Source organism: Grampus griseus, assembly GCF_964374135.1.
Source record: "Grampus griseus genome assembly, chromosome: 19".
NCBI classification, from domain to species: Eukaryota; Metazoa; Chordata; class Mammalia; order Artiodactyla; family Delphinidae; genus Grampus; species Grampus griseus.
In genome coordinates, this window is record NC_139013.1 from 22,145,500 (window position 1) to 22,170,353 (window position 24,854).

The 24,854-nt window shown below is 45.8% G+C and overlaps 1 protein-coding gene across 2 annotated transcripts in view; it reads right to left on the reverse strand.

Moving 5' to 3' along the window:
* Positions 1–22,273, reverse strand: part of MYLK3 (myosin light chain kinase 3) — a gene marked incomplete at its 5' end in the record, with an annotated part of 57,906 nt that extends 35,633 nt beyond the window's left edge. The window contains 3 exons of one of the 2 annotated variants that reach the window (XM_082677101.1): positions 3,439–3,823; positions 4,598–4,688; positions 22,066–22,273. In XM_082677101.1, the coding sequence (XP_082533227.1) occupies positions 3,439–3,823; positions 4,598–4,688; positions 22,066–22,119 (530 nt within the window). Of the gene's footprint in view, positions 1–3,438; positions 3,824–4,597; positions 4,689–10,826; positions 11,298–22,065 lie in introns of those variants that run through there. The other variant, XM_082677100.1, reaches the window with a different exon arrangement.
* Between the last annotated feature and the right edge of the window lie 2,581 nt (positions 22,274–24,854).

Sequence of the window (24,854 nt, forward strand, 5' to 3'; positions counted from 1 at the left end):
GTTCAATATTTGCAAATCAATCAATGTGATACATCATACTAACAAAGGGAAGGATAAAAATCACATGATCATCTCAATAGATGCCTAAAAAACATTTGACAAACTTCAACATCCACTCATTATAAAAAGCTATCATCAAAGTAGGTATAGAGAGAACACATCTCAACATAATAAAGGTCACATGACAAACTCACAGCTAACATCACACTCAATGGTGAAAAGCTAAAAGCCTTTCCTCTAAATTCAGGAACAAGACAAGAATCCCACTCTTTCCACTTGTATTTAACATAATATTGGCAGACCTAGCCACAGCAATCAGACAAGAAAAAGAAATAAAAGGCATCCAGATTGGAAGGAAAGATGTAAAACTGTCGCTATTTGCAGATGACATGATACTTTAAATAGAAAACCCTAAAGTCTACACCTGAAAACTATAAAACAAATAAACAAACAATAAAACAGATAAAACTATAAAGCAAATAAACTATAAAAACTAATAAACAAATTAAATGAAATTGCAAGACACTAGATTAGTATACAGAAATCTGTTGCTTTTCTATACACTAATGTTAAACTATTAGAAAGAGAAAGTAAAAAACAATCCCTTTTAAAATCACATTTTAAAAATGCCTAGGAAGGAACTTAACAAAGGAGGTGAAAGACCTATATACTGAAAACTATAAAACATTGATGAAGGAAATTGAAGATGATACAAAGAAATGGAAAGATATCCCATGCTCTTGGATTGGAAGAATTAATATTGTTACAATGGCCATACTACCCAAAGCAATCTACAGATTTAATGCAATCTTTATAAAAATACCCATGACATTTTTTCAGAATGAGAACAAATAATCCTAAAGTTCATATGGAACCACAAAAGACCTCAAAGTGCCAAAGTAATCTTGGTAAAAAAGAACAAAGCTGGAGGTATCACCCTCCCAGACTTCAGGCTATATTACAAAGCTACAGTAATCAAAACATCATGGTACTGGCACAGAAAACAGACATATAAATCAATGGAACAGAACAGAGAGTCCAGAAATAAACACATACACCTATGGTCAATTAATCTATGACAAAGGAGGCAAGAATATACAACAGGGAAAAGACAGCCTCTCTGATAAACACTGTTGGGAAAACTGAAAAGCTACATGCAAAAGAATCAAACTGGACTACTTTCTCACACCATATAATAAAAAAACCCCAAAATGGATTAAAGATCTAAATATAAGACCCCAAACCATAAAACTCCTGGAAAAGAATGTTCAGTCAGAACAGCCTATGATGTAAATCATATCAACTGTTTTTTTTGTATCTATCTCCTAAGTCGAAAGAAATAAAAGCAAACAAACAAACAGGGCCTAATTAAACTTAAAAGCTTTTTCACAGCAAAGAAAAATGAAAAAATGAAAAGACATTGAAAAAATAAAAAGACAACCTACTGAACAGGAGAAAACATTTGCAGATGACATGACCAACAAGGGGTTAATATCCAAAATATATAAACAGCCCATATAGTTCAATATGAAAAAAACAAACAAGCCAATGAAAAAATGGGCAGAAGACCTGAATAGACATTTCTCCAAAGAACACATACAGATGGCCAAAAAGCACATGAAAAGGTGCTCAACATTGCTAATTATTAGAGAAATGCAAATCAAAACAACAATGAGATATCACCTCACACCTGTCAGAACAGCTATCATCAAAAAGACTACAAATAGGGACTTCCCCAGTGGCACAGTGGTTAAGAATCCACCTGCCAATGCCAGGGACACGGGTTCGATCCCTGGTCCAGGAAGATCCCACATGCTGCGGAGCAACTAAGCCTGTGCACCACAGCTACTAAGCCTGCACTCTAGAGCCCGCGAGCCACAACTACTGAGCCCATGAGCCACAACTACTGATGCCCACGTGCTCTAGGGCCCACATGCCACAACTATTGAGCCCCCGTGCTGCAACTACTGAAGCCTGCAAGCCTAGCGCCCATGCTCCACAACAAGAGAAGCCACCACAATGAGAAGCCCGCACACTGCAACAAAGAGTAGCCCTCGCTTGCCACAACTAGAGAAAGCCTGCATGCAGCAACGAAGAGCCAACACAGCCAAAAAAAAAAAAAGACTACAAATAACAAATGTTGGCAAGGATGTGGAGAAAAAGGAACCTTTGCACACTGTTGGTGGGAATGTAAATTGTGCAGTGACTATGAAAAACAGTATTGAGGTGCCTCAAAAAACTAAAAACAGAACTACCATATGACTCAGTAATTCCAATCTTGGGTATATATCCAGAAAAAAACCAAAATCATTTATTTAAAAAGATACATGTGCCCCAATGTTCATAGCAGCACTATTTACAATAGCCAAGATATGGAAGCAACCCAAGTGTCCATCAACAGATGAATGGATAAAGAAGACATGGTATATACAGATAATGGAATATTATTCAGCCATAAAAAAGAATGAAATTCTGCCATTTGCAGCAACGTGGATACAACTAGAGCATATTATGCTTAGTGAAATAAGTCAGACAGAGAAAGAATTACTGTATGATATCACTTATATGTGAAATCTAAAAAATAATACAAATGAAGGTATATAGCAAAACAGAAACAGACTCATAGATACAGAGAACACACTACTGGTTACCAGTGGGGAGAGTGAAGCGGGGAGTTGCTCATTAGGGTACACCTACCATGTATAAACTAGATCAACAACAAGGATATATTATATAACCCAGGGAATTATAGTCATTATCTTATAATAACTTTTAATGGAGTATAAACTATAAAACTTCTGATCCCTATGCTGTATATCTGAAACTAATATAATATTGTAGATCAACTATACTTCCGTAATAAACAAACAAACACCTGGATTCAGATTCCAGCTCTATGAATCCCAAGCTGTGTGGCCCTGGGCAACCTGACCCTGTTTCATCATGAGTAAACTGGGGACACCAACCACACTTGCCTCCTGGGGAGGTTGTGAGAATAAAACGAGATGATGTCTGTGAAACGCTCAGCCAACGACTGGCACCTGGGATGTGTTCAGTGAACACTTTTAAGTATTATTATAGCTACTACTATTGCTCTCAGTCTTGTTCCACATGGGACTCACCTGGGGAGCTTTAAAAACAAACAAATAAACAAAAAAACGATGTTTGAGCATCACTCCAGACTGAATAAATCAGAACCTCTGGGCATTCGTATCTAAAAAATTCCTTCCAGTAATTCTAATGGGTGCCAGGTAAGAACCAGTGCTCTAAGCTTCTGAAAGCAGGGCCTCGGCCTTCTCCTGTCTTCTCGTCTCGAGGCTAGCCAGAGCTGCACACACAGTGGACACACAAACAGGAGCAGCTGGCCCCTTAGCAGGCTCCAGCCCAGGAGCTGCGGTTAATGCCTTCCCTTGCCCAGCTTGGAGGCACATCCCTTACCTTGGAGGTGTTTCTCCACCACCGTGAGCTGACTTGGCCTGGGCTGGCAGCGCTGGAGTCAGCCTCATGCCCTCCTCCGAGGGCTGAGGGTCAGGTCTACTGGATGATGTTCCTCGTCCTGCACCCGATGCAGCTTCCTGGCTGGTGGGAGCCTCACTGACCCTTTCAGACACCACAGACAATTCCAGGCCCGTCCTGGGGTTCTCGCTGGATGTTACAGGAGCTTTGGCTTCCACCTCTGGGCGTACCTGGGCTGGGCCAGGAACTCTGTCTCCCTGCCCTGGTGAGGCTTCTGCCTGGGTAAGGAGGTCAGCTCCTATCCCCGAAGCACTGATGGGGGGCAACCTCTCCACTGTCCCCTCTGGCAGCTCCACCTTCTGGCTCTCTATAGGAAAATAAGCAGGATAAAAATGCTCTCCTATTTAGAAGAACCTATCCCAAAGGTATCCTGAAAAATATGTAGAAGGCCATTCAGTGCACCATGTTTATAATAGACAGACTGGAGATAATGCAAGTGACCATCAGGAGGGAGTTGATTGACTAAACCAGGGCCACCCAGGCATAAAAAAGGAGAAACAAATATCTCCATATGCGGCTATGGAGTGATCTCAGGATATACAGTGGAGAAAAGCAAGGAGGAGAAGTGTGTGGTATGCTTCTGTTTGTCTAAGAAGGAAGGCTGTGTGTATGTGAGCCTGCATATGTGTGTGTATAACCACTTATAATGTGGTCTAAAGAGACTGGACCTCAAAGGAAAGACAAGACAAAAACTTTTTTACATAGTTACATATGCAGGGGAGAAAATAGGATGCAGGGAACATGCATAGAAGCTAGACTTCTCTTAATATACCTTGTTTTGTCAATTCGACTTTGGAACCATGTAACTATTATGCAAGATTATAAAAGAAAATTAGCTTAAAAAACTTTAAAGTTGACCAAGTGCTTAAAAAAAGCGATCCATAAAAATTTAAAGCAAAGTGAAATAAAGAGCAATACAGAATGGAATAAGCATAAAGGACAAAAAGAACTGCAAAAAAAAAAGAGGACGAAGAATAAGTTTCAGCAGTTTTTCAGTAATCATATTGGTGGTGGTGGTGGTGGTATTTTTATTCTGAAATTAGGTGGGCAGGTGGGATAAAGCCAACGGGGCCCCACTCACCTTCCCAAGGCCCCTTGAGCTCGGCTTGCACGCCTCTGGTGCTCAGTGCGTGCTTTGGTTTTGCTCCTTTCTCTTCCACTCGCTCTTTGTTCTAAAAGAATAACCATAAAAACTAGCATCATCATCAACATCATCGTTCAGGCCACAAACATTTGTTGAGCACCTACCTTGTGCTTGAAATAGAAGAACTTAGGTTATTTCTTAGTCTCAGAGTAATACTAGAGGGTACATATTACTATTGTCATTTTAGAGATAAGGATGCTGAGGCTTTCCCAAGGTCACCAAGTCCTTTCTAATGGGTCACCATAGTGCAGGTAAGGGGCAGACCTAGCCCCCGACAGGGTGATCTAAACAGACCAGACCTGAAAATACTAGACAAGGCATGGAAAATAAATTTAAGGTGTCAATTTAGATCAATCGGTCATGGCTTTTACAGTGTTGGCTTGAGTTGGATACTAAGGTCAGATAAATCTATGCTTGCAGGGGGAGAGTGCCACTATCAATTAATAATGTCTGCTTGGGAGCTAGGTGGGTGGATCCCAAGGTTGCCTCTTTGCAGTACAGGACCCTTGAACCAGAGTTGCTGGGTTTAAACCCCACCTTCACCACTTGGCCAAGATCCTTAACTTCTCTGCATCTCACTTTCCTCATCTGTAAAATGGGAAGAATAATATTATCTACTCGTAGAGCTAGCGGGAGGATTGGGGGAGTTAATTTGTGGAATTTCCTGAGAAGTGCTCCCAGCACATGGTAAGTGCTCAATAGCTCGGATGATTTTGTGTTGTCTGAGACAGAGCAGATCATGTAAGGACACTCGGAGCCCACCCAGTGAGGCTCTCAGCAGGTCTTCCTGAACTGAATGGTCCACACCAGTCCAGTGCATATACTCGTGCCCCTGAAATCGTCCAGAGCACTCAGTATTTCCAAATGCAAATATTTCTAGGTGGCCTGACCCTTGCTGGGCCCCCCTGGTATTTCTGAGCCTTTGACTGATATGGCCCCTAAGATTCCTCCTGGCACTTGTCACAGAAGTGGGTCTGGTCTCAGGCCAGAGACCGAAGGCCCTTTCTCCTGCCTTGGCCACAGAGGCCCCAACTAGGAGGCCAGAGTCCAAAAAGAGCTCGCATTTTTTTTGGCTTGCATAGAATTTAAAAATTTTAAATTTGTTACCACCATTTTAAATCTAGGAGATTTTTACATCAAAATTCTAAGTTCCATTTGGGGGTTATAGAATTGTTCTACATTTTGATTGTGGTGGTGGTTATTAGGGTGTATACATTTGTTGAATTGTATACTTAAACTGTGCATACTTAGTGTGTGTATGTGCAGTTTATTGTATGTAAATTTTACCTTAATAAAACTGATTAGAAAAAATTCTAGGTTCCCAGCTTCTCTTGAAAAAGAAAATTGGAAGATCTGGGAATTCCAGGCCCATGTGGCAAAAATCAGCTGGAGCAATTCCCACCATAGTGCTCACCTCTCTTGCATGTCTCCCTGACACTAAGGATGGAGGTTACATTTGCTACCAAATCAGGTCCAGCTGCTTTTTCCTCAAAATGCAATACTTGAGAGAGGCAAATGTTGGTAGAAAGGAAAGTTGCTTTTAATCAGAATGCTGGCAATCTGGGGAGAGGGTGGACTCAGCGTCCCCCAAAAACCGCCTCCAAAGAATCTGCTCAGCCATGAAAGTTTTTAAAGGGAAAGAGTGAAGTAATCTCAGTTAATCAGAGTTGTCGCCATCCCCCAGTGTATGCAGGCTTGTCGTGCAGGCTTGTTGATGCTATCTTGTTCACAGTTTGTTCACACAGTTTGTGAGCTTACTGAAGGAGAAGCTAGGGAAGAGATCTGGTCTTCTGTTAGTTACTTATTCTTCATTTCTACTTCTTTGATCTACAGAAAGAACTGACTTGTTAGGCAAGGTATTGTGTGATCAAAAGACTTGAAAGTTGCGCTTGGGCCAGAGATGAGTAGAGCATGGGGGTGCCTGGTTTAAGGTTAGTGGCAAGACAAAAGGGGCCTCCTGCAAAGAGCTCTTTCCTGCCAAAAGCTGCTTACAAATCCCCACTTGTCAGAACATCATTCCATTTCTATGGGATTATGGGCAAAGGTCCATCTTCTGTAACTACTTCGTGCTGACATAGGGCGCCATATTCTTAGAGTGGAAGATGTCGGCATGGGTCTGTAGCATCTCTTTGCTGTCAAGTGTAGTTGCCCATTTACATATACGGGCAGAAGAAGCTACAATTATGTTGATGCCCACAAAGATATAGATTATTATGAGCAATAGTATCCCATTCTCTTGAGGCCAGTTCTTGAAATTTTGCTAGCCATAGATTCAGTGCTGCTCAAGATGGAGCTTAAGTCATGGCTGCAGTCTGGCCATCATGTAGTTAGCTTTTTCCCTCTGGTGGCAGTTACAGTATCTGTAAAACAACTCAGGAATGTGCATCAGACACTGAGTCTGTGACTCTGTTGTCCTAATCATTAGCTGCTTTGGCCTGCTCTTTTGTGGCTTGGGGAGGCCTGGGAGACTTCAGCTTTTCCACAAACAAGAGGCAGGGGACGTGGAGGGGCCTTTGTACTGGAGTGGGGGTGGGGGGTGGCACATAGGGTTCTGCTTGGTTCCAGGTTGGTTCCACTGTTTTTCCTATGCTGTGCCCCTCAGTCCTGTTTTCTGCTCATGTCTTTGGGATTCCAGGACAGTAAGCTTTGCCCTCTTAATGGTAACAACATAACACATGGAAACACGTAATAAATAAGTGCTAGCTGCTGTCATCATGATTATCACCAGCATCATCAATGTGACCCGGATGCCCTGCTCTGCAGAGACCTCTCCTTTGGTCTCTTTCTACAGACTCTGCCCTGCCACCCCCGTAGTTGGGGGAACTGAAAGCATTATCACGCTGCCTCCTGTTTCACCCACCAGTAGAGAAAGACTTGAACAGACTGTCCTTTGGTAGACTTTGTGGGGCTCAGACTGTCTTCTCCCTCCCTTTGTCTTTGGTGGAGAGAGGCGTGCGTGCGCGCGCACACACACACACACACACACACACATACAAACACACACACATGCAGAGCTGGGTTTTGACTTCAAGGCTCAAACTTTTGGTTCCTGCCTTGTCCGATGCATCCAGAAGAAAAAGGATAGACCCCAAATGCCTAGGCATCTGGAGGACCGATGCCTTCTGAGCAGGTTGACTGATTCTGCGCATCCTGGCTGAGCCTGACTCTGTCCATGAGAGAGCACGTGGCTTCCAGTAATAATCTGATTCGTTGTTACAACCAAACGAAGTGCCACTGGGCACTCCAGACCTGAGGAGAAGCTTCCCGAAGTCCTGGCAGCCACTGCTAAGGCTGAATTCAATTCCACAAATTGCTATGCCCCTACTCTCCTAGGAAATACAAAGAGGATCCCCAGACAGTCTCCACAGTGCGCTGCTTTCAGCATGGACAGTGTGTTAAGTAGCTGGGGCTCGGTCACAGCTGTCTAATGGCCAGCCCTGCCCGCACACAGAGGGAAGCAGAGGCCTCACAGTCAGCAAGGAGCTGACAGCCTGCCTGGGAGACTAGATCTAGCCCTTAGTTCTAGATCTAGTACTAGATCTAGTAACATAGTTACTGGGATGTGTAGTAAACACAAAGACCGGAAGAGAGATCAGTCACGTGCCAGATCAATCACAGGCAGGAACCATGGCAAGAACTCAGAAAACAGAAAGTTCCATGACTTCACCCTATCCAGAGATGCCTAAATATCTGCAACACGTATGACAGCTGATTTCACTAATATATGAAGAATTCTTACAAATCAAGAAAAAGGCAAAAAAAAGAAATAGAGGGAAAAGGGCATGAGCAAATTAAAACTACAATGAGATATATCATTCTGTCTACTTTTGGTTATGTTTGAAATTTTTCATAATAAAAAGTTTTTTTTTTAATTTTTTTTAAAAAGTTAGCTTTAAGAGGCATATAACCAATTGCCTTATTCGGATTTTAACTCAAATAAACAAACGATAAAAATAAATAAATAAGGCATAAGCCGATCAGGGACATTTGAATGCTGACTGGTAATATCAAGTTACCATTCACATTTTAGATCATGATAATGTTTTTTAAAAGAGCTCTTATGGTTTAGATATACGTGCTGAAATGCTTATGGAAGAAATAATCCATTATCTCAGATTTTCCTCAAAATAATCTGGAAAGGGCTTCCCTGGTGGCGCAGTGGTTGAGAGTCCGCCTGCCGATGCAGGGGACGTGGGTTCGTGCCCCGGTCCGGGAAGATCCCACATGCCGCGGAGCGGCTGGGCCCGTGAACCATGGCTGCTGAGCCTGTGTGTCCGGAGCCTGTGCTCTGCAACGGGAGAGGCCACAACAGTGAGAGGCCCACGTACCGTAAAAAAAAAAATAATAATCTGGAAAGAGGGAAGTGGGTGGGAAACATCAGCCTCCAGTTATGGGCTCACAGGGTTCATTGTACTAATCTTTATTTTTATAAATGTTTGACATTTTTTATACTAAAATGTTTTTTAAAAATCACATGCATAATAAGATGTTTTCATCCGCCAGACAGGCAAAGAGTCAGAAACTGGATAATATGCTTTGTTAGCAAAAATGGGGCAACAAGCATTCCCATACGTTATTGAATTAGAATAACTCCTTTGAAGGTTGGTTTGGCTTCATTTATTGTATAAATTTACCCTTTGGCTTAGCACTGCCACTTCTAGGAGTGTGTCATATAGATAAACTCACACTTCCATGGTTAGTCACTGCATCATTATCCATAATAGCTAAAAATGAGAAACAATATAAACAAACAATGATATGGGACTGATTAGCAAATTAAGACACATCCTCAAAAAGAGAGCTCTCTGCAACTTAACAAGAACGAGGAAGCTTTCTAGCTATAAATATGAAACAATGCCCCAAATATATTAAGTTAGAAAAAATCCAGGCCAGTACAATGTGAGTAATATTTGAGTTAAAACAAAACAAAACAAAGAGGGTGGTGTGTATACCAATGTGCTTGTAGATAAACAGACTCTATCTGGAAGGTTTCACAGGAGACTGGTTCCTATGATTGTCTGGGGAGGAGGGCTGTCCCGGGGACTGGGGGGATGCAGTAGGAGGGAGAATGTTTTCTTACCATGAGCATAAATTAGATTTATTTTCTGTTTTAAAGCTGAGGTTGGTTATCATTGTCAAGAGCAGAAGGTCACATCTCCCCTGCAGGCCTGACTTTCAGGGGAGGTGCAGAAAGCAGGGAGCTGGGGTGGGAGGGGCCAGCTCTGGAGAAGCAGCTGGGCAGGGAGCGAAGGGATCTGCAGAGCGAGTTCTGGCCTGGCTGGGGAGGGGGAGGGAAGGCAAACTCCTGCAGCCTTGCCTCTGAAAGCCTCAGTCGCTGACAGAGTTTAAGCACAGACTTCAAGCTGGGGGGAAGCTGCAGAGATCTGAAAGGGTGGCTGCAGGCCATGTGAGTGTTGCTAGGTGGCTTACCCTGCTGTTCCCAGTGTTGCCTCTACACACCACACACACACACACACACACACACACACACACACACACACTCTCACACACACACACACACACACACACACACACACACACACCAGCCAAGCTTCCATTAGCCAGTGGGTCTGATTATGCAACCCTTGGGAACAGCTGCTCCCAGAAATGCCACACTCCACCCCCAGGCTCCGGCTCCCGCCTGTGTCCCCCGTGGGTCACTGTCAACACTCATGTCCCCACAGGCAGCTGCACACTCCGCCCACTCTGGGACAGAGCACAAGGCTGGGGACAGGAAGGGAGGGAGGTTTGGGTTTCTGAAGGGGGCTCTGTCGGGGTAAACTGAGCACTCCCCACTTCTCTCCCACCCCAGGTGTAAGGAGAAAAGAAGTTCCTGGGATGTCAAAGAAGTGTAACTGCCCTCCTCTCCCTAATGGCTCATTTGTCCCTCACTTCTAGGTTCCCTGCACAGCCCAGGGCCCCACAGAGGCACTGCCTCTCCCTTTCCCTGGGGGAAATCCACCTGTCCTGGCCTGTCTGGAAACCCACCTATGGTCTTTAAGTTTCCATCTCTCCATGTTCCCATCAACAGGTCACGCAGGAGGCACAAGAGGGGACAACAGCCCTCCAGCTCTCCTAGGACTAGCTTCCTGTCTGGTCTCCCCACCAGGGACCCGAGCCTCCCTTCCAGCCAGAAGGGCACCGGGGCAGGGCAGCAGGAACCAACCTCCGCAGGGCCGTCGGCCAGACTTCCCTTCCTCCAGGGGACACTCCCTTGCATGATAAAATCCACCACCTTCGAGTTCTGGAGCACGGCCCCCAACAAAGCTATGGCCTTGTCCACAGCCACCACCATCCGGAAGAGGGCTTCTAGCCTGGCGCCCTGCTGGGCGACATCCTGCCGCCCGGCCCTCACCAGTTCCAGGACCTCCGGCCACCCAGCCTGCATGTCAGCGGGGGGAGTGCGGTCGGCCCCAGCTGGGCCCAGAGTACGGGAGGCTTCCAGACGGTGCAGGCCTTGCTCCAGGTGGCCCATGCCTCGGTACACACATTGCAGTTTCTCCATGACGTCTTCTTGGAAATTTAAGAGTTTGTCAACCTTCTCATCCAGCACATTAAGCTTTTGGTCCATGGTGGTTAAGCAGGCCTTGCCCAGCCCTGGCAACCCCGGCAAACTCTCCTTGGGGGCTCCTGACATCCTGATGAAGATTGCCAAGGGTGAGGAATCAGAAGAGCTGCAGACCTCTTGCTTTCACTTGGGCAGCGGTGTCTGGAAGTTCATTGTTCTCTAGCTAAGGCTCACCTGGGTTGTTCAGGGCGCCCAGAAGACCAGACTCTCTCCGAGCTGTTGCCTTTGCTTATCTCCCACTCTGCTGTGGCCATGAGTGACAGGCTGGGCTTGGCCCAGGCCCTTCCCCTTGGGGGCCCCTTTGACATCACTGCAGCATTTAACATTCCTCTCTGAGAGGCTGTTGATGGGCAAATATGTTAAGAATCTGCCCAGGGCAGGCAGAGTTCGTGTAGCTGAAACTAAAGGTTAGAAGAAAAGGGATCCTTTAGGTAACAACCTGATAACTGGACTCTATGAGGGGGCCTCAGGGATACCAGGGCAGAGTAAGGGCTTTAGAGGTCCAAAGCACTGAGAAGCAGATGGTCCCACCCATCACATACACATCCAATTCACAATAAGAAGCTAGACTAAAACAGAAGGAAACGTGAGGCCATTCAACAAAGTTCTGATTTTGCCATGATGAAAAAATTTGGTGCTTCTGCAAATTAAAAACAAAATTTTGGTTCCCCTACTTTGCTGATGCCCCAAAGGTGTTTAGTCTGCTCTGGGGTGAATCAGCAGGTCCTTCCCCACATGGGGCCCCCAGTCACTAGTCACTTGTACCTAAAAATAGAAGTGAAGAACAGTGGCCAAGTATCATCCCTCAGGTCATGTTCCTTGCAGAGCCCTCTGGGGACCATTTGCCAGTGACACCCTTCTCCCCCAAGGATGTCTACACAGGCATCAGGCACCCAGTCTCTAAACTGAAACAGGCACAGTAAGGCCCTAGAGAGCAAGGGGGCCTGCGTTTCCTGTGGTTTCCAAATATTTTAGCCTCAGAAACACTTGGTTCAAATGAAACTTTTACAGAAGCCACAATAAATATACCAGACAAAAGGACACGCTCAGGCTGACACTAAGGTGGGGTGTGAGGGGGCACCACAGAGCCCAAGGCTGCCGCAGAACAGTCCACTGACACCACTTGCATCCAGGCCCTCAGAGAGAGAAAACAAGGCCAGAGAGGGACTCTGTCCAAGGTGGCCCCGGCACATGACCTCCTGAGGATAGCGCAGCTCTGGTGAAGGCTGGCACCAGGGAGGTGAGTGTTAGCATCCCCCTAAACTCCCTCCTTCTGAATAAAAGCAATTATGAGAATAAATTTGACCTGGAACTCTGACATCTAAAAACACCTTGGGATCGTTTTGCTGTTTTAAGCTGTAGCTGAGTAGTAAACACAGTGTGCAGCTTGACCGCAAACCCCTTGCCACTCGCCCTCTGTCAGGACAGCTGCCCTTAGCAGCCCATGTAGAAATCCAGACCCATTTCTGGGAGCACGGACTGGGTGTCATTGATGGAACGGCCCAGAGCATGCTCAAAAGGGCACTGGTCTGTTACATTTACTGTGATTTAAAACACACAGATAAACTCTCCTTGAAAAAGAAATGTGGGACACACGAGGCTCCAGTCCCTCCTGAGGATTCACCCTCAGCAGGACCTCACCTGTCACAGAAAGAAACCAGCACCTGGGTAGGGACTTACTTCTTCCTCCGTAATTCCTGCTTAATACTTCCCTGTGGAACTACTGTTCCCTGGGTCAAACTTCGGGAAGTGTCCGCCTAGAGAAATCTCTGGAAGTCTAACACCCAGCACAACTGTCTGTCCTACAATAGGTGCCGATAATCTTTGTGAAAGGAAGTCCCCACAGTCTAAAGAGACAGATGCTGTCTCTGGGAGACAGTTCCCACCAATCCTTGGCTTCACTACGACCGCTGCTCTAGAGAGTTTCAGAGTAGCTTGCATCCAGGCAGGTCCCGGGTTAATAAAGCCTGGAAAGAAAGTCTAGATGAACACAAAGGACAAAAATAAATGTCCCAGACACCTATTCATATCAAAAGCAAATTATTTAAATTACAAAAGTATTTGCCCCAGGTCTCCCTTAAGCGACAAGTAATTGCAAGGCAGCTGGTTTACTGCAAACATGTCTGCTGCGTCATACACTGGTACAGAACCACCTTGAAGGCCCCTGAGGCCAGAACAGTGCCCCTTTGGCTTGCCTTTTTCCCCAGCGCCTGGCACATAGGTATGGAAGGAATGAATAAAGGAGGCACAACGTGCCTGGCACATAGGTATGGAAGGAATGAATAAAGGAGGCTCCAGCAGGAGCCGGAGGCTGGGCTGACCACCGGGAGAATTGCGGAAGGAGGAAGCTGCAGCCCAGATTTTCCAAAACAATCAAATGAGCAGAAGGCAGGAAGTCCTGACAATTGCCAGAAGTAAGCTCTGGGACCCTCTGGGAGAAAGCTCAGAATATGCCGACAGGACACGTCCTTAGGTCTCTTTGATGAAAAGGAGCAGCCAGGAAAACCAGCTTTGAACCCCTTTCATTTCTCAGCCTCCAGAAGACATGAGTTTGTGAGCACATGGGTTCTCTGAGGGCTGGTGCATGGCTTCTCTCCAACTCCCTGATTTAGAGGGCACAGCAAGAGCCACGGGCAATTCCTTTTGGGCAATGCCGCCTGCCCAGAGGATGGGGGAGGCATTCCACCCAGCAAGCCAAGAGAACGCAGACAGAGAAAAGGCAGCCTAGCTGGATGGATACAGAGTAGCAAGTGCAATGACACCTCATCCTTCCTGGCTGAGGACTGGCAGCCGATCCACTCCCGGAAAAACACAGGCTGACCTCTGCCGTAGGCTGCGGTCAGTGTGTGCTGAATCCCAAGACTCTTCCCTTGTCTTTCTGGTGACAGCCAGCTTTCCCTGAAAAACCCCAGAGAGGCCTGTGGACCCTGAGACCCTAGGTGGAGGAAGAGGGGAGCAGAAATGCAAGGCTGAGGAGTCCATCCAAAGCTATGGCTCTCCTCCTTCCCCACCCTCCCTGCAGATCAGAGATCTGTTTCTGCAGAGACGGAGCAGTCCACAATACAACCGTTCTATGCACTGGCTTTGGGGTCCCTTGGGAGCTCCCCATCTGATCCTCAACAAAGCCAAGCAGTCAACAAGCCTCAACCACCCACCCAGGTTTTTGTGACTTATTCTGAACTATGCACAGAAAAAAAGGATCACCAGGTATTCAAAGAAAGCCCCCAAGATGAAAAGGGGAGCTCAGAACAAATAAACCGAAATATAATTGTGGCAGAAACAGAGGAAAGTTTTAAAAAAAGGCTCTCATTAGTAACCACAGAAAAGTGTGAAAGACTGTTCCATCCATTAAAAAAGAAGAGGGTGTTATGGAAAAAGAACAAACATAGAATAAAAGGGAGGTCTTTTACAAATATGAATGTTAACATTTAAAAATCCAATATAGGGATTAGAAAACAAGGTTAAGATAATATTCCAGAAAACAGAACTGAAAGATGAAGATGGAGAGAAAAGATAAGAAAGAGAGACAGTGGATCCAGCTGGTCCTACATCTAATTAACTGGAGTTCAGGAGGAGAAAGGAAAGAAAGAGGGAAGGAATTTATCAAAGAAATACTGCAGACATTATGCAATTTTAGAACAGAGAAGTAAAGAGAAGACTATAAAAGCTCCCTGAAATTTAAAAGAAAAAAAATCTCATATCAGAGAACTGGAATCAGAATGACATCAGACTTCTCATCCTAAAAACAACCAGATGCGGCAAGACAGTTAGGTTGCATGTAAAATTCGAGATGAGAGAGAATTAGAATTTTGAAGAAATTGCACCATTGTCAGGAGACAGAATAAAGACTTTTAAGACTTTCCAAGATGTAAAAAAATGTATGCCCCCTTTCCAAGGAAGCTGCTTGGAGGATAAACACCAGCAAAACCAGGGACTAAACAAGCAAACAAAAAAACAGAGCTCCAGGAAACAACAGCTTCAACCTAGGCCCAAAGTTGAAGCAGGAAGATGGAGGATCCCCAAAAGGGAGGACTTCAGGGGGGAAAAAAACAGTATACGATATAATATAATTAAGGACATGTAGTAAAATATTAAGAGCACGAGGCCTAGGGTCAGACCATCTGGATTTAACTCCTGCCTCTGCCAGTTTTCGGGCAGAATCACGAGCCAGTTTATTTAACCTCTCTGAGTCTGTACTTCCTGGGCTGTAACATAGTAACAATGCACACACTTCATAGAGTTTTCAGGATGGTCACTGGAGAATTCTTGCAAGGCACCTGGAACAGAGCTTGGCACCCAGTGAGTGCTCAAATGTTAGCCATCAGTATGATGCTGGCAACAGGACAAAAAGGGAACAAAAGGAATCAGAGACTCCGAGAAAATCAGAGTTCAGGAAAGAATGAAATTAAAGTACATGATTGAATTTTCAGTGAATTATATTTATATAATATAATATTACATTATATATATTATATAACTTTATGCCATAATAAAGTAAATACTTTACTAAGTTAAAACAGTGATATATGTATTACAAGAGTTGTGATGGGAAAATGGGGAGAGCTAAATCTTCGTTTCTCTTAAGAGGAAGTCCATAGATAATGAACAAAATTGATGAGGAGAGAATTGGAGTCGAACGCCAGGAGAAACAGCTCAAAGACTTCAGTGTGTTTGCGGCTGGGGAGCAGAGGAGAGGAAGCAGGTTTTGCAAAGCTCAAGGGCACAACATCTGAGGGGGAGACTGACATGCGGTAGACTGTGTAGGTTTGTGGATTTATAACAAGTGTGGCAGCACAAGGCAGTGAAAGGTCTTGTTCTAAGAAAATCAAACATCATGGCAGTTTTCTGAGAGACAGAGGCCACGTATCTTGAGGAAAGGGGTGCTTACCTACTTTCATACCTAAGTGCCCGTAGGGACCAGCTGCGTACCTGGAACTTAATCTCCCCGAACACAGCTTTCCTCATTTGTAAAAGGGGCTCATAACAGTGCAATAACTTCAGGGCTATTTGAGTATTAGGATAAGTAAAACACTTAGCACAGCACCTGGCACATGGTAAAGTACATGAAAATGTGGAGATTGGAACTCACCACCCCTCACCACACCCATCCCACCCCAGAAGGTCAGCCAACAAGGATGGCAGTGTACTCAGTCCCCTCCTTGTGCGGGGGCAGGGGGAGGACAGGAGGATGAGGGGATGTCTTCCCAGTCCTAAGTCAGCTCCCCCAGCCACCTGGCCTGGCCCAAGCCACCTCCCCGCATGCACCATTAGCCGATGTGCGCTCAGAAAGGGCAAACGCGTCCTCCATGAAGCTGCGCTTACTCCTGGAAGGAAACCAGAGCTGAAACAGAACCTCAGAAAGTCTCGCAGGCTTCAACGTGGACAACTTCGGGGTTAGCTGCCCCTCAGCCTCCTCTGCCCGCTATATGGCATGTTAGTCGGGAAAGGCCTGCGCTGACCGTCCCCGGGCTGTACCCATCAACCAAACCTTCCTGCTGATGGAGCTTCTTGGTCCAAGAGGACCCAGATCGGGGGAACAATTGTCACCGAGCCTCCCTTAGTCCCATGAACCTAACAATGCTTCCTCGGGCTCCTACTTCAAAGCAGACCGGCCTGCTTACCGCAAATATCTGGGTGTAATCCGACGCCCGCTACTGGCCTCTGGCGCTGGGACTGCGAAGTGCCAGAGTGGGGCACAGTATCCCCGTCCTGCTGCTGCGGCTGTGCCAACCCAGCGTTTACTCTGCCTGGAGATGCCCGACTGCCCGGAGGCCTGGGAGCGAGGTGGGCTGGCCAGGATAGCTTCTCTAGAACTCGGCCTGCAGCGATAAGCCTGGCATTTCCACTTATCACTGAGCCTGCCCCAGGCCCCAGAGGCATCCAGAGGTTTCACTTGGTTATCTGCTTTGCTGGGCGGTATCTGCCTCCCTGGGGGCCTACTTCCTGCATCACTTAGCGGAGTGTCCAGTGTGAAACAAACACCACGTGGTCCAAGGAGAGAAGAAAGATGGGAGGGAGTCCTAGGACAGAGCTGACCTGAGTTCAAAACCCAGGGGCCCAGGAGAGGAGCTGGGGCTCCTTGCCTTCAGGCAGCCCTCCAAGACAGAGCAAAGTCCTGAGCAGCAATAGAACAGGTTGCTTCAGGGGATGCTTGCACCCTGGCTGGGAACCTGGTTAGTTATCTCCACACTGGGAGGGACCAGCTATTGCCTCTTCAAGGAAAACTGCTCAGGAAACAATGAAGATATCTAGAGTCCCAAAGACTGAGGCATGCTGCAGTGAGGGGAAGGCTATGACCTGCCTCTTCTGCTAAATGAGACACCTGCTCCAACTCAGCTGGTGCCCTCAGGGAGGCTCCCTGGACAGATCTTCCCAGAGTGCCCTGGGGGAGGCCAAGCCCTCCACATACACTGGCACATGTCCACAGACAGACAGATGGAAACACGCGCATATCACTCCAGGGCCCCAACTCACCTGGCCTGGCTGACAGGAATCAGAGAAGGGGCTGCAGTCTTTTGATATTGGCTTGCTTTGCTGAGCCTGACCATGGGCAGATCCTGCGCTAAGCACTTTAGCCGCACAGGTCTTATTTAAACCTTGCTACAACCCTATAGGGTAGATTACTATTTATCATCCCCATTTTACAGAGGGGGATCAATCTAAAGAACTTAAGTGGCCTACCCAAGGCCACGAGGTCAGAAAACAGTGGAGCCAGAATTCCAACCCAGGTTGATAACTCACAGCACTCTGCCACTTTCAGAGACAGTGAGGACTTCAGAGACGGTAAGGGTCAACTCCCTCATTTTGTAGATGGAGAGTCTGAGACCTGGAGAGGGGAAGGGACTTTCTGAAGGTCACATAGTAAGTCAAAGGCAAAGGCAGGACCAAATAACAAAACTGTTGCCCTCAGAGTGGCCATGGAACCCTCCACCCTGCTCTCTGGGTTTCAGAAGGGTGTGTGTGTCATGAAATAGGCCTCTGCCCACAGGCTCAGCTCTGACAGTTGTCTGAGGAGATGAGGAGGGGGCCACAGGGCAGGGACCCCCAGATACTATATTGGTTGCTTATTCTTTTGTAGAAAAACGTCTACAGCTTATCTCATCTGGCTATCCAGAAAAATAGCCACAGTCCTGCCAGGATGAAGCCAGGAAATGTGCTTGGGAATAAAACCAAAGTCAAGTTGGCCTCTCTGAAGAAGCAGAGAGGGAAATGACAGCTGCATGGCTGGCCTGGGCCTCAGGGAAGTCCTCTGGTAGCTCTCAGGTGGCTAGTGGGTTTACTCCCAGGATCTCACGGTCTTCTGTAGTCAGCATTCCTACCCCTGGTTGAAGTCTTTTCATTTCGTCATTTCCTTTCCCACCTACCTAGTCAAAATTGTTCCCAGCCAAGCACGGTCAGATGGAATCAGCCTGAAAATACCAGAGAAGAACAAAAAGCACCCTCATAAGCCAAATCCACACCAGCAGCTATTCATTCATTAAACAGGTACAGAGCAACACTTATTAGGAAATAATAAAAGCACTAATATTCATCGAGCGTTTCTATGTGTCAGGCACTGTTCTATAGCTTCACATAAATTACTTTTGCCCCTCACGACAATTCTAAGAGGAAGAGACTATTATTCCCATTTCACAGACAAGTCAACTGAGGCTTGGAATGACGAAGCCATTTTCCAAAGTCAGTGTAAGAACCTGTACATCAATGCAGGCAGCCAGACTCCTGAGTCTGCTTACCACTGAAGGAGTCTAACTGAAATATTTTGTCTAGAACCGGACTTTGTCTCTGGGGAGCTGCATTTGCCAACTGCCAGTTCAGAAACACAATTATATTTGCAAGTTGGAACTAGGCCAACCAGTTTCTTGCCAACACATTGTATTGCCCGTCCTTCTACCGGCTCACAATGGCAGGGTGGGCCCACCTGCAAAGTGCTTTGCTGTGTGCTTCACTTACACTCATCGGAGGTGCATGGATTATGAATCTTATTTTACTCATGAAGAGACTGAGGGTCCCAGGGAGAGGCAGTGCAGAGCTGGTCTTGGCCCCAGGGCCTGTGTTCACTGTAGAAGGTAGGGTTTCTGACCACACACACACACTCACTCACACACAATCACAGTCACTTTCGGATCCCCAACACATCTGACTTGATAGGAATCAGAGAAGGGGTTGCAGGCTTTTGATATTAGCTCTGAGCCTGACCACAGCAGACCTGTGCTAAGCCCTTTAGCTGCAATATCTTACTTAAACCCCTTGATTGTGCTGACTCTTGTGAGCTCAGAACTCTGTTTGTGCCATGGCAAACTCAGGAAGTCTGGGTGGGAGCAAAGTTAACACACTGGAACAACAGAGGAGGCGGGACAGCCACTAACTGCTGGGTGCAAAGGATGTGGGTGGGATGGGGCAAAATTATATGATGCACCAGTGTCTCCAGCCCTCTTGTATCTGAGAAAAAGAATTCCATCATCATCTGCTCAAATTCTCTCCCCGCATTTTATCCCTACCCTCTGAGGAGAGCCTGGTCTCAGGATTTTTGGTGTCAGATCTGAAGAAGGGGTGGAATCTGAGGTCTGGAGGAGACAATTTAGTGAGCTGGGTAGCAAAGTACCAAGAAGGGGAAGAAAAGACGGGGAGAGATAGACAGGGAGCAGGGCCTGGGGTTGGGGAGCTGCAGACCTGGGGCAGCCCCATGATGCGAGAGAATGGGTGAGAAAAGAACGGAGGGTTTGGAAAACTGTGTGCTGCCACATGTGGATGGTCATGGGGAATCATAAGTAGGAATGGCAGGGTGGTCTACCTTCCATGGCCCCAAGTCTTTGCAGAAACTCAGTCACTTGATGTCAACCGATACAGGGTGTAAGAGAGAGGTAAAGAAATAGGAAAAAATTTTGGCAAAATGGAAGGACTTCTTGCCAGAAACAGGACTTGGGCTGAGCCTTGAAGGATGGGTGAGGTTCGGGGAGGCCAGGGAAATGTGAGGGCACAGAGTGAACAAAGCTCCAGGTGGAGCCTGGCAGATGGAAGTGACAGTGCAGAGACTGGCCTCAGGCCAGGAGATGTCAGTGGAGGCCCAAATGATTCAGCAGGCAGGACCCTTAAGAAAGTGGACCTGGAAAGTCAAGCAGGGACATTTAGACCCAAAGGAGCAAGATAAAGGGGCAACAATCCTGTGGAATGTTTTTAGGTGGGAAATAATATGGTAAAATTAGTGTCTAAGAATGGACAGAATGATTACCTAGGGGTAGGAGGGATTGACTCAGAGGGGACACAAAGCCACTTCTGGGATGTTGGAGATGTTTTATATCACGGGTAGTGGTTACACTGGGTCATGCCTATGTGCATACAGGTGTGCAGTATTCAATTCAAAAGGCTGTAAGATTTGTGCATTGTGCTGCATATAAACCATGCCTTAATCAAGTTCTGTTAGTATGAAGAAAAGGGAGGAAGGGGGAACTGATGGATCTGACAGCAGAATGCAAATGGATCAGGAGGACACAGGACCATCATCTGCACAGACGCTAAAATCAGCAAGTGTTTACCAGTTCTGGGATGTATGCTGTTGCCAAAACACGGGAGCGCTAAGGAAGTGGAGTGACATCTGAGAGAACAAGTCTTTTTTTTTTTTTTGCTGTATGTGGGCCTCTCACTGTTGTGGCCTCTCCCGTTGCGGAGCACAGGCTCCTGACACGCAGGCTCAGCGGCCATGGCTCATGGGCCCAGCTGCTCCGCGGTATGTGGGATCTTCCCAGACCGGGGCACGAACCCGCGTTCCCTGCATCGGCAGGCGGACCCCCAACCACTGTGCCACCAGTGAAGCCCAAGAGAACAAATCTTTGAAACTCCTTTCGCAAGTCCTGACTGAAGCTCTGAGGCCCTCCTTCTACCACCCCCATGCCCACAACCGAAGCAGGACCTCTCCCCACTGTAGGCCAGACACTCCAAGGATCTGTGGTGTTCCACCCAGATACAATAGGTGAAGGCTTCAGCCCAACAGCAGGTCACAAAACAGCAAGTACATACATTAGAATCCCATATTTGTTTAAAATATATATATATGCCAGTATGGTTAATTCTGCATGAGACAATTGCAGATGATCTTTCTTTTCTATATTTCACTTATATAATTATTCTAATTTTTAAGTGTATTATTTGTGTTATTAAACAAGTTTGTTTTTCTATAATAGTCACCATTCACCTGGACCCACAGGAATTATTCTAGACAGACAATATGCACCAGAGAAAGGTTTAATTAACCAAGAACAGAGTGACAGACTCCCTCAGGAACCCAGCTGACAGAAAGCAGCGTTTAGTAACCTTATAGGGAGGTCAGAGGTCAATTGCTTAACCTTAAATGAACAGAACAAATGTATATGTAACAGACTCAGGACTCCTCAGAAATAGCAGACCTCCAGGGGTTAGAGCAACAGATTCCTCTTTGCACTTTGTTTTTTAAATAGATTTTTGCCTCCTTCCAACTTGGGAACAAAAGTTCCAGACTCCACGTGCAACTCATAAACTATACGGGAGAATTAACTTGGGAATTTTTTAGAGCAAATTTGGCAAACATTTGGAAACAATCAACAACCACAGCATTCTCAAATGATTTGAGCCATAAGTATTACTAATCACAGCAATGTTTGAAAACAGTCTTGAAGTCTGAATTACACATGCAATTCCCCCAAACCTGCACAAACCCAAAGACAAATCCATGCACTTAAAATTGTTAGTTTTTATTATTGCTTGCTTTTGGTCAGACTCTAAATGTGTTTTCCGGAGGGTCTACATGCCCCTAATGCACCTGCTGAAAACACACACACACAGTAAGTTTACCATCTGCACTTACATACCACCTTCCATCCATGGATCCTGAGTGGTCTGTAAGAAATGTTGTTTTCATAAGTCCCCAGTGAGATGCGTAAATATTGTTACCTCCATCTTATATGCAGATAAACTTAAACATGTGGGCAGCTAAGTGGCTTGTCAACAGTTATAACCCAAGACAAAATCCATGCAAGCCGCCCTCTGGTCTCCCTTCCTCTTCTGACCCTGCCTTTGAGCTTTTTTGTTGGCCCTGGTTTAAATCATGCACGCAGGCCACGGTTTCCCTGGTGATGGAGATGGCATTCTATTTCCTGCCCTGAATCTGGCCCGGGGCCCTGGTGGCACCACATTTAGCCACAAGTGCATCAGCCATGCGTGAGTGGGGACAGCTTGGCTCCTTGGAAACCTAAGTGGCATGTGTCAGCTGGCACCAGCCTGCTAAGAGCCACTCCAGGCCACCCTGCTAACTCTTCCATCACTAGCTCAGAGCAATCCATAACGAAGGCAATGACGACTCTCCAGGAGCTGGATGAACAAATAGGAACAGCTCAAAGGCAAACTCTCTGGCCCGGCTTCAGTCCAGCCCTCAGGGAGAAATAATCCTTACATACCTGGGAACCAGGCCCCTAGATAAGTCCAGCCTTCCCTCTGCTCATTTCTATGGACAAAGTGTGATGGTCACAGATTACATTCGTAATAGGCAACTGAATTTACACTTCCAGTTTCCAGTTGCAGTGTTTATTTTTATGGTTCATTAATTAATGTGTCCTAGAATGACCATTCAGAATCACCTCCAGAAAAATAAAGTTGCTGGGGCATCCACGAGGTAATGAGTTACCACCTGAAAAGTTTCTCTGATGGTTGCAGTCACTCTTAGAAATTAAGGGTGGAGATTGTTTTGTGAACTCTCTGTCATTTGGTCAATAAATGCCATATACTGTCGTTTTTAATTAATTTCAACTTCTTTGTTAACCTTACTGGATGGTCATGTGCATTTATGAACTATAGGCTGGGTTAATTGCCCTTCCTTCCAATGTGCTCCCAAAGCACCCCATACATCTTCCTCTCGGCCCCTGCGAGCGATAATAGCCCTGCAGAGCATCTACCTTGTGCTAGGTAAATGCTAGCGCTTTTCTTTTTTTTTTAATTCTAGGTATTACCACTAATATCCTCATTTTACAGATAAGGAAACTGGCCTAGAGAGATCACAAAGTCACCTGTGATCGCCATAACAAATTACCACAAACTTAGTGGCTTAAAACAACAGAAACATATTCTCTCACAGTTCTGATGGCCAGAAGTCTGAAACCAGTATCACTGGGCCAAACCAGGCGTCAGCAGGGCTGTGCTTTCTCCGGAGGCTCCAGGGGAAAATCATTCCTTGCCTTTTCCAGCTTCTGGTAGCAGGTGGCATTTCTTGGTTTGCGGCCAATCACTGCAGTCTCCTCCTCCACGATCACACTGCCTTACCAACTCTTCTGTGTGTGTGTCAGATCCCCTGCCTCCCTTTTATGATGATATATGTGACTGCATTTAGATCCCACCTGGATAGTACAGGATAATCTTCCCATCTCAAGGTTCTTAACTTAATCACATTTGCAAAGTCCTTTTTCACCATATAAAGTAACATTCACAGGTTCCAGGGAGGAGGAGGTGAATACCTTTTGGGGGGCCATCATCTAGCCTCTCAGCCACTCAAGGGCCTTCAAGTTTCTCTTCTCACGCGCTCATGAGGGTTCATTGGCTGAGTGGTGAATGTGTAGCACAGAGGTCAGAGCTCAAGCTTTGGTGCTAGGCAAGCCCAGGTTTGAAGCCCAGCTCTACCACTTCCTGTGTGACTTTAAGCAAGTACCTTAACCATATCTAAAGCTAATATGTGGGATTGTTTTGAGGATTAAATGAGATAATGAACGTGAAATGCCTAATACAACAGTGCCTAAACATAGTTTAGTGCTTGGTGAATTTGTTAAAAGCAGGGTGTAAGCTGGAGATCTGATCCAGCCTTACAGAGGGGAGGCCAGGGAGCACCAGGTTTCTATAGATGAAGAAATGTGAAAACCTGGGTGAGGGGGACCGAGGGGGGTCATTCTGCCACAGAGCCAAGAAAGTCAGTGCTAACCAAGCATAGAACTCTCAAAACCTTTTGGTGTGGGACAACATAAGGACCTGCCAGAACTGGCCATGCAGAAGGATTTCTGCTCTTCAAAAGTGGAGAATGTGACCTTTCTCCAGGGCAGGTGTGGATCTGGGTCCCCAAAATGTGTATTTTCGTCATAGATAGTCTTATCATTGTTAGAAAGAGGATTCATTTGGAAATTAACACTCTGATGATTCTCTTGAGGTTAAACTGATTCCAGTTTCAAGACCTGTAACAAAAAAAATGAGCAATAAATCAAGAGCTTAGAGCATGGTGAATAAACAAAGAAAAAAGGCAGGAAATAGTAGGAAAAGAACAGTAGGGGAAAAAAAGAACGTTTTAAACGTGGGCATTTGTTATTAGTACGTTTGAGAGATGACACGCAAGCTGGTTTGCCTCCTTAACTCTGATCAAAATAAATGTGATCTGATTCTGTTCCATTCATTAACTGGGGTAGGATAATATGAATTTTAATAAAGAAGTTTTAGTACTGTACCTCTAAATATTATCATATATTATGATCTGTTCAACTTGCTATATTTCATTCAGTCAGTTTAATCCACTGGGATTCTTTTCAGTTTAATCCACTGGGATTCTTTACAGGTATGACAAGGATTTCTCAGTTTGAGTGGAAAGAATGCTAAGGGACAATGAAACAGGAAAGTAATAGATTT